The sequence below is a fragment of the Solea solea genome, chromosome 4, assembly GCF_958295425.1.
Source record: "Solea solea chromosome 4, fSolSol10.1, whole genome shotgun sequence".
In the NCBI taxonomy this organism is placed as follows: Eukaryota; Metazoa; Chordata; class Actinopteri; order Pleuronectiformes; family Soleidae; genus Solea; species Solea solea.
In genome coordinates this window covers 7,120,702-7,135,884 of record NC_081137.1, presented here as the reverse complement: position 1 = coordinate 7,135,884, position 15,183 = coordinate 7,120,702, and the positions used below count along the sequence as shown (strand labels likewise).

Here is a 15,183-nt window from a genome sequence, read left to right as displayed (position 1 = left end):
CCAATGGAAATGTACATTTTACTGGAAACTATAATGAAAAGTTATTCAAACAAGTGAAAGGGAATGGGTGAGGTATAATCTGCCAGGTAGTAGCCTCACAAATTAAACCAGCTTGACGCTGGTCCATTCAAAGTGAATGAGAAGCATTTTAGTTGATGCCTCTACCGCGCATGTGTGTGTCAGCCTTTAGGTAACATGCAAGATGCATGATTAAAGTAAACCAACTCAATTTGGACTGAAATAAAAGAAAATAATGGACCTGATACCCTGATGGGCAAAAACTCTGTGCACTAAAGTGACCTCTTGAATCACAAGCCAGGGTTTTGAATGGAGGCCAGATTAGGTCATGTAAAAATATGAGCTGCTTTTTACATCTGGTTAAAAAATAAAAAGAAATCATATTGACCTACAAAAGAGTTATAATTGTATTAATCAGTGATATATTAGACCTTAAAAAAATCAATAATCTAACATGGTGACAAACATTGCTACAAAACACAACTTGAACTTGGTTCATTTAACAATAATGTGCGTCGCACTTTGGACATGCCTGCCTTAAGTGTACTCGTGGTGCCCCACCAGTGCGGAGTAGGTGCCCTTTAAATATTTGCCCCTGCCCTTCAAAATGTCTGCGCACGCCACTGACTTCCACCAACCAAACAACTATCCAACCCGACCTCTTTTTAAAGCACTGCAGCAGTTTCACCGGCACAGTTTGCTCCTCCGTGTAACAGCTCGCATGCACCTGGTTGTGTCCGTTGTTCTTTTTTTTTTTTTCCTTCCAATTTTCTTTCCCACTTTTTTGAACATCACTTACCTACTCCTGGTGTATTCATAACTTCAAGTTCACAGATTTTTCGTCGCCAAAAACACCTCTAACGCATGTTGATACACAGGCCTTTTTTAAATGCTGACACTATGCCTATGAGCTGGATTTCTTTCTGCCTGCTCTTCATTGAAATTGTCTTCTCTGATCTTGAACTCTGCCCGTGTCACCATCACCTCATAAGTTTTTCATCAGACTTTATTAAGGCTGCCCCTGCCATCTGCATTCGGGTCCAGTCCCCTGTGTTTCTGTGACCTTACTAGCGCCGGTTGTGACAATAACGATGTCACGCTACTTCAGTGTTTCTCCTCAGAGAGGATGCTAATTATTTGTATGACGACACACAATATTGCACATCAGGGAAAACATAACCTTGGATCAGCCATTCCTAAATGTAAGAGTGCCGAGGCCCACTTTGAATCACAGCATTCCCTTACATATCTTTCAAAATTGTAAATAACGTGCATTTCCATTTCAGTTCAAATGTGTTTAATTGTCCTAAACTAAACTAAAAACACGAAACACAGCACACCTCGAAATTAATTTACGAGACAAAGCGCGACCACATCTGCTACATGGCTACTAATCCTCCACATAATCAATAATGACTTTCTGAGTGGACAAGCAAAGCTTCAGTTAGGCCTCATTTAATTCGTTTTTGGCAATAATCGCTTCCTCCCTTGGCACAAAGGCAAACGCTGAATGTGAACCGACACTCAGGTGGGGGAAAAGTGCTCGCTGATGATCACCAAGGAAACAAGGAAGAGGAGCTCATTTCTCTACATGAACTGAGCCCAGGTGACCTCAAATACTGTAGCAAACAACAAATAACATGCCTTCATTTAATGTACCCACCTCACCTCACATCGGAAAGACAACGCAAAGATCCGAGGCATTTACGATGCACTCCAAGTGCTGAGCGTTATAACATAAGCAGTGAGACACAGGTAAACAAAAGGTGTGTGCTGTCTCTGTACCTGCTCCAGTATGGAGTTGATTCTGTCCACCTCACAGTCGATGAGAAAGCGTTTCTCCTGTCGTCGGTCCATCTCCTCGATGATGCGTCTGTACTCTGTGGGGTCCACAATGTTCCCGACCGAGCGAGCCGTCACCTGCCAGTTATTGGCTACAGCCGACTCCATGATGGCCTGGAGGATCGCAAATCCTGGAGAAGAAGAAGAGCTCCATTACACAGCTGTGGTCAAATGTTTTTGGACTCACAGGGAGCACATGCAAACTCCATGCAGAAAGGAAACCCTTGTGCAGACCAGGTCGTGAACCCGGGTTTTCTTGCTGCAAAGGCATGAGTGCTAACCTAAAGAAGGTACTGTATTTTCAAAATAAAAGAGATCTGACCTGTATTCATTTAGGTGTTAACAGTCTATAGACAAAATATAAAATATGAGCAATTACTGAACAAAAATGGGATGTGATGTTTAATCTGAATTTAGGTTAAGATTACACAGAAAGCATATTGATGGCAATATGGGCTCTTGCATTTTCTCACATGCTCATGAAGTAAACATGAGCAATTCATGCATTTAAAGAAGGTGTTTGTAAATGCAAATGCAAATCCATCACACCACAAGTTAATTCACCAACAAAGGTTTCATTTCAAGTTAAATCTGTGCCATCTAGAATAAATACTTAAAAGAACATCGTTTGGTGTCCCATGATGCATTGTGTCACTGTTTTCTCTTTTTTGGAGGATATTTAGACGTCCAAATTTAAAGGTAGAAACAAAATGGCACAGTAAGAGCTCATATTTTAACAAATACAGTGAAAGAGGCAGCGGTCCAAGCACGATTGGAGCAGCTCAGTGGTGTGTGTGTTCTCTGCAGAGCTCACTGTGTCATGGGATGAATCAGGAGATGAGGCCTATGAAAGGAGGAAGCTGAGCTAAAGCAACCTGGTTCAGCAGGGACACAGAGAAGACTTTACTCAGACTATGAGAATTCATAGTCAGTAACCAATACAGTTTCTAAAGAGACACATCAGGGTCTGTGAAGGATGAAAGTTAGAGGACTTTTATTATGTTTGTTTTGAATAATTAAAGAAAGAGAACTGATTTGTGGTTTATTTTAATGTCCTTACTGCAAATAGGAAAGTAGGGAAGTCATCAACTTATCATTAAACTTGTGTTATTCACGCCATCAATGCTACATCTTATCCATTAGGTTTTGTTGCTATTATTGTTTGAACTGTCAGAGGTTGACTGAGAGTCTTTCTAGAAAGTCAGAATCTCCGGCCGAGCTATTTAGAGGTTTCTTGGAGCTGATTCAACAAAACATCTGTTATTGTGACATGTGCTGAGACTTACACACACGTAACAGACTGCTGTAACACACTGAGCCTAACACATACGCCGATGCTGACAACCATAATATACGATCCTGATGACATTTGCACAAGATAAAGCAGCATGAAGCACTGTTTACTTACCTAAGGCCTTAGTCTTAATTCTGTACATTATAATAATATCAATTGTGTCGGTGAAAGAGTGATTTACAGTCAATTTCAAAACATTATTTATACTCATGTGTAATAGGCACAAGGTTATTATGAACACAGTGTTTTGCTCATTGACCTGTGAGAGAAAGTAGGTCACTACTTTTACAAAAATCAATATCATTGATATAATTAACATTTGGGCCACATGTTGGTATAGTGGTTAGAACTCAAGACCTGGGTTTGCGACCTGGTCGGAACAAGGGCCTTTCTGCTAGAGTTGGCATTATCTGCCCATGTATGTGTGTGTGGGTTTCTGCGGGTTCTCCGGTTTTCTTTCCACAGTCCAAAAACTTGTGGATTACAGGATTAGGCAAATTGGACACATTAAATTGACTGTGAGAGTGACTGGCTGTTCCACCTTTTGCCCTATGTCAGCTGGGATCGGCCCCAGCAAACCCCCCCCAACCCTCATGTGGAGGATAAAGTGGTAGAAGATGGATGGATAATTAATATTTGCACAGCTGGTTTTCAAACTAATATCAAATTCAGCTCGCTGAGAGGTATAATCTCGGATGATGTGCAGCCATTTCAAAAAAACACATGTAGGAAAACCAGTGAATAGAAAGGAAAATACAGAGAACAAGAAAAACAATGACACAAAGAAAAGAAAGAGAATTGATAACAGCTCAAAGTAAAAAAATAGGCAACATAGATAAAAAAAATAGCATATTTAGGAGGAACAATGCACTGGATATGATGAGTATTGTCAGAGGCTTATTATGTGTCGTATTAGGTCATAACTGATGGACAGGAAAAACATGGCACAGCCTTTTCTCGTCGTTTACAACAGAATCTAAAAACACAACAGCTGACTGGACTAAATGAGCGGAAGCGACATCACATTCTGTGTTACCATTTTGTCTGAGAGCAGGAATAAAACTGCTGATCCTATAAAAGACATACACATTAGTATGGGGAGTTGAATATGCCAGTGCAAAATGTGTTTAAGTAAATGGGCTAATATCAAAATCAGGGCTGCAACTAACATTTATTTCCACTGATTCTTATCTCGACTCATATTCTCAATTTATTTGTTATATGGAGCAAAGAAAGCAGAAAATATTCACATTGAGGAAGCTGAAAAATCAGAAAGCTTGTTTTAATAATGACAAATACCCTCAAACTGATTCATCGATGATCAAAATAGTTGAGGGTTAATTTAGTAATTGAATCATCGATTAATCATTTCAGCCCCATTTACATGACAAAAAACATTGTCTTGGTCTGTATCACTGTATGAACCAGATGTGAAAATCATACATTGATCACAGCAAAAGGAACTTGCTATTCACCACTAAGGACATGTGAGCTGACAGGTTCACACCAGAGCACCTAAGTATTCAGAGCACGACGACTCGGCTGACATGTTCAGCCTCCGTTCCCCTGCCAGTGACCTTCACAGTGAAGTGCCTGGCAAACAGCACTCAGATCAGGTGTGGCCTTTAAAGACAAGTGGTTCTTGCTGTGCGCTGCCACATTAACCACTCAGGAGTATAAGGAGGCAGAGGGGGCGTGTGTCCACGCGTCTCAGCGGGGTGAGGTAATTCAAAATTGGGGTGTCAGTGCCACTCTGCTCGATCTCATTGCATTGTTAAGAGTGTGATTATAGACAGCTGAGCTGCTGAGCTGTCCTCAAACTGAGCTCAACTCTTTCATCATCCTCAAAGATATCAAAACAAGCCTCGACCACAGTATATCTCTGGTGGCAGAGAGGAAATGAAAAGGCAGAGGCTGAGTGTCAGCTCCCCTTCCAGTAGTCTGACACATAGCATTGAACGCCATAAGCTGGGATACGCATGACATTTTGAAATGTGTTAGTAGTTGCTTAAGAAAAAAAAAAGATTTGGGGGATTTACAAACAATTCTCTTGAGAGTGTGGTTCATTTTCTCGAAACTAAGCTGGATATTCTGGATTTAACATACTCACAATTAAAGACGCCTGCAAATAAAAGCTGAGATTCTAAATGTCCTGAACTGAGGGATTAAACTGAACATGACATTCAGTGTGCTCTAACATCAATAGCTACAATGCAAATGAGAAATATGACTGTCAAAGGACACCTTAGTCTCCTGGTGAATATTAACGCCGGCGTGATTTATGAATCCATGCACAAGTGACTAAAGTCTTTTTGGTCAAAGAGACTTGGTTGACTTTGTAAACAGATGGTAAGCTTTACAACAGCCAGCAGGCAGGACAATCATCAAGGGCATTTTACAGAGTCAATTATTCAGCACCATCCTGAAAAATAATAGATATTAACAATCAGGGGCATGTCGCCTAAAGGCTATGTTAGGGTGACATGAGGGGAAATCTAAATCATCTTCATTTGTGGTGATGTAAAATGTCAATGTAAAGGTATGCATGTCATCCAGACAGCCTGCATATTGTGCTCTTTAGTTCAGTTTTCAGTGAACATTATAACGTATAATGTGACTACGGTAAGAACATTAGCGAACACTGAGGAGAAGCTATATCATTGTCTTGCTTTTAAAAGAGAATCTTTTTCATAAGGCCTAATCAGAGCGATGAGGCGAGTTTATATTGGACTTACATTTGTCATGTGTCTACGTGAATGAATGCTAATGTTGCTGTGTGTCAAATAAATAAATTCACCGAATTAGGGCTCTCTGTACTCGGGCTGCTTTAGATTACTGTCCGCAGTGGCAATAAATCACTTACAGCAGCCATAATCATTAATTTAGATTAATAGTGAATACGACCCATATTTCCAAAGGCCTAACTTGTAAAAAATGTACAAAAACTTTCCTATACTGTAAATGGGGCTGGACTTTACGGCCTAAATCAATCTTATGGACAATTGTGAGAGTGGATGGTTGTTTGTTTCTATGTGGCCCTGTGATGGACTGGCCACCTGTCCAGGGTGTACCCCGCCTTTCACCCTATGTCAGCTGAGATTGGCACTAGCGACCCCTGCGAGCCTCGCGTGGAGAATATCAATGGCCACTGTCCACGTTAGGTTACTTTAATTTCACGGACTTTCATTTGGTTTTTAGATCTAAATGTAATATCTTACCATCGTTTGGGCATTAAAATACATTTTAAAGATAAATTATCAGGACAGAAAAACATAAGACCGCAATGTTGTGTATCATCTATATATGGATGCTGTCTGCTACAATATTAGAATAGAATAGAATAGAATAGAATAAACTTAATTGCCATTATACACAGGTACAATGACACTTTGAGCGGCGTTCCCTCAATAAAGCCTTGAAAAACCTGTGTACAAATGATAAATGAGAAAAATATTAAAAAAAATATAAATATAAACATTGAGAAGAGAATAACAAATCTAAGATTGCATGTCGCATAAAATCACCCTGTATAAAAATTGCAAACATGTAAAAAATAAAAAATGCACAGATATTAAGAGTTGCTCAGAAAATGATGTAAATCTAAAAACACAATTTTTTCTTTTTGCATACGAAAACTTGAGAGTCACATGACATGGACACAAAATAAAAATAAAACAAAAAAAAAACGTAGGCTTTTTGAAAAATTTGAGAGCCACACTGGAAAAATATTTGATCAAATACAGGAAATGTATTTCCGTCAGTGTTGAGGTGGAGCTGGAAGAAAGAGCCTGACTGACTCTCCACTGGCACCTGTCCATGTGTTTCCTCTCATCTGTCTTGGGCAGCAGCTCACATGACAGCGTAAAGTAGTGTGTGCCGTCTCAACTGTGACTCAGTCTCGTCCCTCCCACTCCTCCCTGGAGAAGGTGACCTCTTTAAAATTCTCTTGCAGGCTTCTGAAGTGCGCTGTTGTCATGTGAAGCCTAATCCTGAGCGTGAAGCCAAAGGAAAACTCAAACAAAACCGCTCTAAAAAAGCTTCTACATGTTTAGATGATTGTTTTCAGTGAGTAATCTTAGTCAGAAATGGTGAGATAAAAAGGATTAAAGCATCCAGATGACAGTTAAAGGACACTGTTGAGTACAATAAGCCCAACAACGCCTGCTCTTAATGCAGATAACAGCTTCTTCTTCAAAATAGTCCTGCACCCCCACACCTCACACTTCTGCCAAATCCTTGATCAGAGTTAATCAAATTGATGATTTGTTTTCTAAGAACAGCTGCAAAGATGCTAACAGAACATTTTTATTGAGCACTTCATTCGAGAACTAAAAAAACGCACAAGTACAAAGCAAAGGTCGACCGACTTGAGTTTTTTTGTGGTTGACTGCGATCTTAAGAAATCTCTAAACGTTTGATAAGTAAGTTCCTTTTCAGTTCAATCTTAAAATTCTACAAAATTCTAATATAATTCCACACTGAAGTGCACTTACCGTACCGTACATTTAAATGAAAATGTTGTATAAAAGAAATATTAAATATATGGAACGTGATTAAATAATGCATTTATCACATTTCTGAGAACTGAATAGTTCAAGTAATAATTGTCCGATTCATTCGATATTTTTTTTTTTTTAAATGGCGGTAATTGTCCCTTCCTCTAGTATAAAGCACAAAGAAATGGACCATCGGTAAGAACTGTAATAACTGTCTAACTTGTCCTATTTCTACTCTCCTATCTCTTAAGCAAATAAATGGCATTTCCTCTTGGGTAAACAGGGAAGCGCACATCACATCAATCTCTTTCATAATGCAAAAAGACGACTGTTGTAATGGCCTTGTGCCATCCTGAAAGCAAGCGTCTCAAAATAGACAAGAGGCATTTTAGCAACACAGAGACAAAAGTCAAGGCATAAACAGAGCAGTGTCTAATAAAGCAGACGGGCTCTCAATTAGTCACCTTATTTTTTATTTGGCTCTGCAAAACACTATGGTTAAAGCAAATTAGATGTGACAAGCTGGAGCTTACAGAAAAAGATGGCGGGTGGGAAGTAAAAAAAACATTTGGTGCATCTGACAGCGTGTCTGCCAGTGCTTGGCCCTCTGTGCCATTTGCTGTATATGTGATGCAGGAGCGACACAAAGGCTTTGCTGACTCCTCTATTCTTTGCCTCGCTCTCTGTCTGCGTTCACTTTCATTTTCCTTTCAATTCATTTAGAGACGTGGCTATTTCTCCGTCTGTGACAACAATGCCGGGCTGCGGAGGGAAAGAAAACCTTCGCTTCAGCACAAAATAAACCCCTCACAGCTCGTTTGCTCACTCCGTTTCCTGTTTGGTGTCAGGGGTGAACAAACGTTTAAAATAAGAACAGGATGAGTGAGGTCACATCTGATGGTCAAAGGTTAAATAATCGATTATTATTATTATTATATGTATTGATTTCTAATGTTTCATGTGGCAGCATCATGAGTCAAGGGCACAGGGTGAACTGATGAGCCCTGTTAGGTTATTGTTAATCGTAACAGATATCAATTTCAATACCTCCTCCAACACATGTATATGGAGCAAATTTCAATGTTTTAAGTACTTTGATTTTCAGGTATTTGACACATTAAATAGACACAGATTACCGTCAGTTGTCCTATCACATGCTGACAACTCTCATTATGCTGCTCGTGCACTCGTGTCAAAGTCATCTGACCTTCCAAAACTTCAGGACATTCACTCACTCACTCGCTCCTGCTCCAGAAACCACATCACACTGATCCTACAGAAACTCCACTGGCTTCCAAACATGGATCAAAGGTTCTTCTCATCATCGACAAAGCCCTCAACAACCTCACTCCTCCATACACCACCAACCTCCTCCAACGTCACTCCTCAAGTCTTCATCACCAGCTCCAAACACCGCTCCATGGGAGATCGAGTCCCAGCTGCCTCAGCCCTCTGGAACGCTCTCCCTCCAAACATACGCAATACACATTCACTGAACTCATTCAAAACCGACCTCTACAAGATTGCCTTCAATACGTCTTCAATAAGTCTTATGCATTGTTATTATTATCTGTTCTTCATTACTGCTCCCTCAAACTAAGTGTTTTTGTTAACATACCCACTCTATTTACTTAAAAATGATCTATTATTACTTATTAATTCTCTCACACACACATATTCATTGAGAAATACATCAATAATGAATAAACTACATAGTTCACGGTGCTGAGGGAGCAGATCAGTGTGCGCTGTGGGAACTGTCCAGGGTCCTGAAACCATAATCTGCTGCACTGAGTTTTAGATCTCCTCCACACTGAGAATCACTACACATTCCCAGGTGCAAATACATGGCCAGGTTAACATAGATGGCTTCCTTCTCTCCTCTTTCAAACCACCCGTCTTCCTTGGCCAGAATGGGACCATTCTCATCCTCAAAAGCAACACAATGTTGGTGTGCTTGTACACTGCAGTGCAAAACATCAAGGGCATATACAGCGGACATTTCCACCATATACTGACTGCAGCAGATTCTGCTTTTACACCCAGACACGGACGCTATGGCCTCACATTCAGCCCTGACACAGTGGAACAGTGAGTGACTGCATTTAGCAAATCATCTGAAAGACATGTGAAGAGACCCAGAGCGAAATTGATCTACATCTACACGTTCTATTCACTATTGAGAGATAAGCATTCACTCATGCTTGGTTGCTGTAGTAATGGCTCGTGCTCGTGTACTGTGTTGGCAGACTGAGTGGGTTATGTAGAGATGCCCACGCTACAGACTGTCTGTAATGAGACCGGGAGTTGCACTCACTTTTTCCAAGCAAAGCACACATTTTCACAAAGCAATGCAACAGTTTAAAATAACGTCTTTATAGAGCCAGCTGAAGCTACATTAGTGTGTTAGAGTTTTGTCTCTGCGAGTCATGTTCATGTTTAAAGACAGCATGTCCATAATACTGATCCGACCGTAAGAGACAACATTTAAATATGAACAAATGTCTGTTACATTCTCACCATTGTCTTTCAGCTCCTCATGATTCTCTCTCTCTCTCTGTATTTCTCAGTGTAGTGGTTTTTAGATCTCATGTTGCCCAGCAACATTCCCACGCTGCATACAGGTAGTGATTTTTTTATGTCAAGACACACAAAGGCAACAGCATTTTCGCAATAAGAAAGCAAGACAGCTGCAAACAGATTGCAGTCATGGATGTATTATAAGAACTGGATAGAGCGCCGCCCCCTCTGCCTTGAAGACACTTTTGTCATGGTGGCCACTCTTGGAACTGCAACAAAGAATACTCATGCAGCCCAAAAAGCAATTTTCCCATTGACCACAATAGCAAAATAGACGCCTGTAAAATATGTCCACAGGACACCTCGAGACATGGATATAAGCATGTATAGATCTTTATATTCTATATTTTTAATTCACGGAGTTTCACATTTGTAAAACCTTCCTATAGGCCATAAAAAGCCCAGAAAAATCTTATTTCCCAGAGTGACGTCACAGGTGTGTACAAGCACAGCAAAGTGTCTCAGGAGCAGTGCTACTGTCAGGGAACCGTACGATGTGAAAACTTTATGAGAAATGTGAATAAATTAAGGCAATAATTTAAGGCCCATAGAGCATGCGCAGTCACACTACTGCCGGAACCCGGAAATAAACCAGGAAGTCAGAAACATTTTTGCAGTATGACTGAAAAAAAAAACGTTGCTTCTTATCCCTGCCCGCACCAGTGCTGCTGCTGTATAAACACAAATGCTCCCTCACTCAGGTCTGATACTAAGTGCTTGACAGAGCCTGTTTTCAGACGAAGGATGCAGAACACAAATAATGTAACATTAGTTCTGTTCATGTTATGGGTGGGAATCACAGGGTATCTCACGATAGGATATGATACACGATACCCATAATATCACGATACAACGATTCTCAATGTATTGCAATAATAAGACAATAATATAGCGATGACTGAAAAGCGCCGCCAAGAGGAGACATCAAGTACCGACACTTCATTTGTAACTTAAAATACCAATATTTGCCCTGGCGTATTGATTCTCGTACTGCACAAGCAAGGACAATGATATATCACCACATTTTTACGTCGACCAACCAGAGGCACAATTATCAACAACATCGTCCCCAAAAGTCACACACTGTGCCTTTAAATCTGTGCTTTATGACTGTCTGAGTCGTTCATGCCGAGAAACAAAACCATCCAATTGAATGAAGTCTCACCTCACGCTGAATATTGTGCGTTAATACTACATATGTGTAGCATGAAGAGACAAAAGGCTTGGTGCTGCTGCGGCGTGTTGTCTGATGTCGCCTGGCCACTCTGCCTCTGCATGCAAAGACGTACATGGATCAATTGGTGTCACTTCGGGGCGTCTACAGAGTGAGAGTCCCTGATAACAGAGGCTCGATTCAGGCAGAAACACTCAGACAGCCAGAGCGCCTCAGAGCTGTATCTTCTCAGTGATTGCACACCACACTCTTTGAGGATTTCACAGATGAGGTCACTGCACAGTACATACACATGACTATCCTAATTTACTTTTCCTATTGTTCTGTGATTTAATTCTATGCCAACTGTTCTTTCCCTCTCTCTCAAACACTCCTTGCTCCTGGTCTCTCTCTCTCCCCTCTGTCTTGTTTTCTTTCCTCTGTCCCCCATCCTTTCTTGTGCCATTTTTGCCTTTTTGGTGTTATTGTGCAGGCTTCGTCTGTTCCAGCCTATTTCATTGTTGTATTGTTTTGTTCTTTTGCTGTTGGTTCATGTTCCATATTTCTCTTGTTTTCTCCCTTCCCTCCTATTTTAACACACTTGTTGTATTGTTTGACTGTTGATGTCTCCCTGTCTCTCCTTGTTACGCCTTCTCTCTTTTTTCTCTCTCTCCACTTTCAGCCGAGGCAGATGGCTGCACATCTTTGAGTCTGGTTCAGAGAATTCATCCCCTTGTAAACAAGGGCCTTATCGCTCTGCTTCCCCATTACCTTTCACATAGGTAATGGTGTTTTCCTCAAAAATGATGGACACTATTCATTGCACTTCATGGTGTACAAACAGAATGTGGGAAAAAGGGCATTCAAAACTACAAAATCTGGTTTCTCTGGATCATTTCATATTAATTCTGAAAGAATCTAAATCATTGGTTTGTCAATGTTTCTGCTGTTTGACTCTCTAATGTCTGTTATTGTCCTATTGTAAATTGGATGAGTTGTCTTTGTTGTGTGTGTTTGTTGCTGCTGACTCCAACGCCCTTGGAAAAGAGATTTGCAATCTCAAGGGGATTATGCTGGTAAAATAAAGGTGAAATAAAAATAAAGAAAGGTCTGTGTTTTTTTTCTCTTTCTCTCATTGTGTGACCTGTTGGGATTCTTTCTTTTCTCTGCTTACCAGGCAAAATGTCATGTTCGATTAGACTTGATTTGGACTTGTTAAGCACTTTGTAACATTTGTTAAGAAAACTGCTATATAAATAAAGTTCAGTATTCTTATTATAATAGTTATGGCCATTAGGGCTGAACTATTTCAGGAAAATATCTAATTGATTTCCAGTTTATATACATATATACGTATGTATATATATATATATATATATATATATATATATATATAGGATGTCTCTGCTGGTTACAAAAAGAAATGTGTTTGAATGGAAAATGGGAAAAATTAGCTTACTGTCACTTGATATACAACATTTTCCTTGGGTTTATGACCTCAATCACTAGTTTCAGGTCTTCTTCAGTAGAAGATGATATCAGTTTGGTAAATTAAGTTCCCATTTAAAGGAAAACAGACAATACACTATGGCACATATGGCACACACAGTTTCAAAAACCTGACAAGACAAGGCTTCATAGCGGGACTTCATTTTGTGGTGAAGTGGTTACGCAATTATATAAACGTTATGATGACCACACAACACCATCAAAACATTGTGTACGATTTAGTGGCATCCAGGGGTGACATACATGTACATACAAGTAATGAAGTACATACAAATCCTAGCACAGTGGACTCAGTGGAAGAGGAAGGTAATGAAAACACAACATTTCTCTATTTTCAGGTAATTGTCAACATCAGTTTTAAAGTCTGTTTAATATTATAACTGATTGTTCAACTCTGCTCTGTTCTCTGTAAGAAAATAGGAAAATGTTGATGAATTGATCACATTTCACAAAGTCCAGGAAGACCTTTGGGGTTTCTGTTGAAGTGCAGTCGTGTGTTTTCTCATCTGCATCTCTTTGGGATTTTTTGGAGAACCCTTTGAAATGTTACCTCACTACTACCTCTGCTGTTTCATGTATCTCAGTTACACTCCCCTTTGCTTATGAGGCATAAAAGAGTCCTTGAACGGAGGGGAAACTCTCCGTTCTCTCTTGAAGTGGAAGAGCTTGATTAATGAATCTCTGCGTCAGTGGCAACACTGTATTACCACCTGGGCGACATACAGTGTTTACCAACAGAGGGGGAGGTTCAAGGCCTATTGATGTGTGTCCATCTTGAAGTGAAGGTGAGGTAAGGTGTTGGTGAAGTGGAACAGCTGCTCGGCATCATTCTCTCTCTCTCTGACTTTCTGTCTCTCTCAATAAGTCTGTGTGCCTGGCTGCTGAGTGCAGCTATTTAGCAGCGTGCAATTAATCAGATGTTTCCTCGCAGAGACGAAACCAACCAGACGTTCAGCAGGAGGCTGGTGTGATTACACAGCGAATGCAAATTCCCCACCATCCTGACCGTCACCATTTGTCAGAGCAGCAGGAAAATGCAGGAAAAGCCGCAGCACAGGTTGTTAGATTGCGGTCCTTCATTTTGACGGCAAAAACAAGGAATGAAGAACTCGCGTGCATAGATCAAGAAGAATACATTAGACGGCAAGGTTGAAACTGCACGCTGAGATCTCAAGCAAGTACAGTTACTAGGACCCCATTCAAAAAACATTTTATCATGAGGTTTTTTTTTTTTAGCAGGGGGAATGTGTTTAATCAGCATTCAGATCAGCATCAAGACTTGGGTGAACACTAAGTTCATCTTCGTCTTCTCTTTCTTTTTGGCCAGCAATGTGCCATTTGTGCCAGCCTTTATGGCATCCTTGTAACCAGAGGGTTGCTGGTTCAAATCCCAGGAAGGGCCAAAGTCTGGGGTGCCCCTAATTCAAGTACCGCAATCCCCATTTCTCCCCCCAGGGGCAGATAAATGCTGCCCACTGCTTGTTCGCCCGACCTGTGTGTGTGTTCACTACTGGTGTGTAATAAGGATGGGTTAAATACAGGACACATTCACTATCACTGATTGATGTGTGTGCAAAAATGACTCATTCTTCTTTTGAAACTTAGAACAGAGCTCAACATCATATATTTCATCAGTCAGATCATCTTAATTCATTTAAAGAGAGACTCAAGTAAAGAAGTATTAACGACTGCAACATTAGCATTAGTGTTGCTTGCTGCATGTCCGTAATGTCACAATTTACACACGGGATTAAAAAAACAACAACCAAGATTTAGATTTTGTTAGCCTACGATTCAGGGGAAGACTGTGTACTTTTTACTTCAGTGCACTTAAATATAGTTGTTCAGTGTTCTGCAGTAAAGGTTTATTCAAGTAAATGGATGTTGTGTATTATTTGTTAATCTGTTACATTCAAAGACAGATGACAGAAAAAAGAAAACCGGCCAAAAAATATCTTATTTTAAAATATCAGCATCAGCATTTTCGATATGAGAAACACATTGATCAACCATTGATTAAAAACTAGAATTTTCAAAGAAAAAAAAGTCTAGCATGATTTTGCAGTTCATTATCCACAGTATTTTGATAAATGCCTTTTAACTCATATTATTGTTAGATAGGCATCTATTGTATGTGATTTACAGTTAATGATTGTAAAAGTGATCCTTATTTTATTAGTAACACCCAGATGTTTCTTGGTTAAAAAGGTCTTTTATACAAGGCACCATTCACCTGTTTAATGACTTTATTTCATAGCCTATATATCTGGGATAAATAGGTGATGTTCCAC

The 15,183-nt window shown here is 40.0% G+C and overlaps 1 protein-coding gene across 8 annotated transcripts in view; it reads right to left on the bottom strand.

Moving 5' to 3' along the window:
* Window positions 1–15,183, bottom strand: part of gria3a (glutamate receptor, ionotropic, AMPA 3a) — a 73,353-nt gene that overhangs the window by 36,795 nt on the left and 21,375 nt on the right. For all 8 annotated transcript variants that reach the window (XR_009240059.1, XM_058626797.1, XM_058626799.1 and 5 more), the window contains one exon: window positions 1,804–1,991. Coding sequence is in view for 7 of the 8 variants with exons in the window: in XM_058626797.1 (XP_058482780.1) it covers window positions 1,804–1,991 (188 nt within the window). In the remaining variant the exon portion in view is untranslated. The remainder of the gene's footprint in view (window positions 1–1,803; window positions 1,992–15,183) is intronic.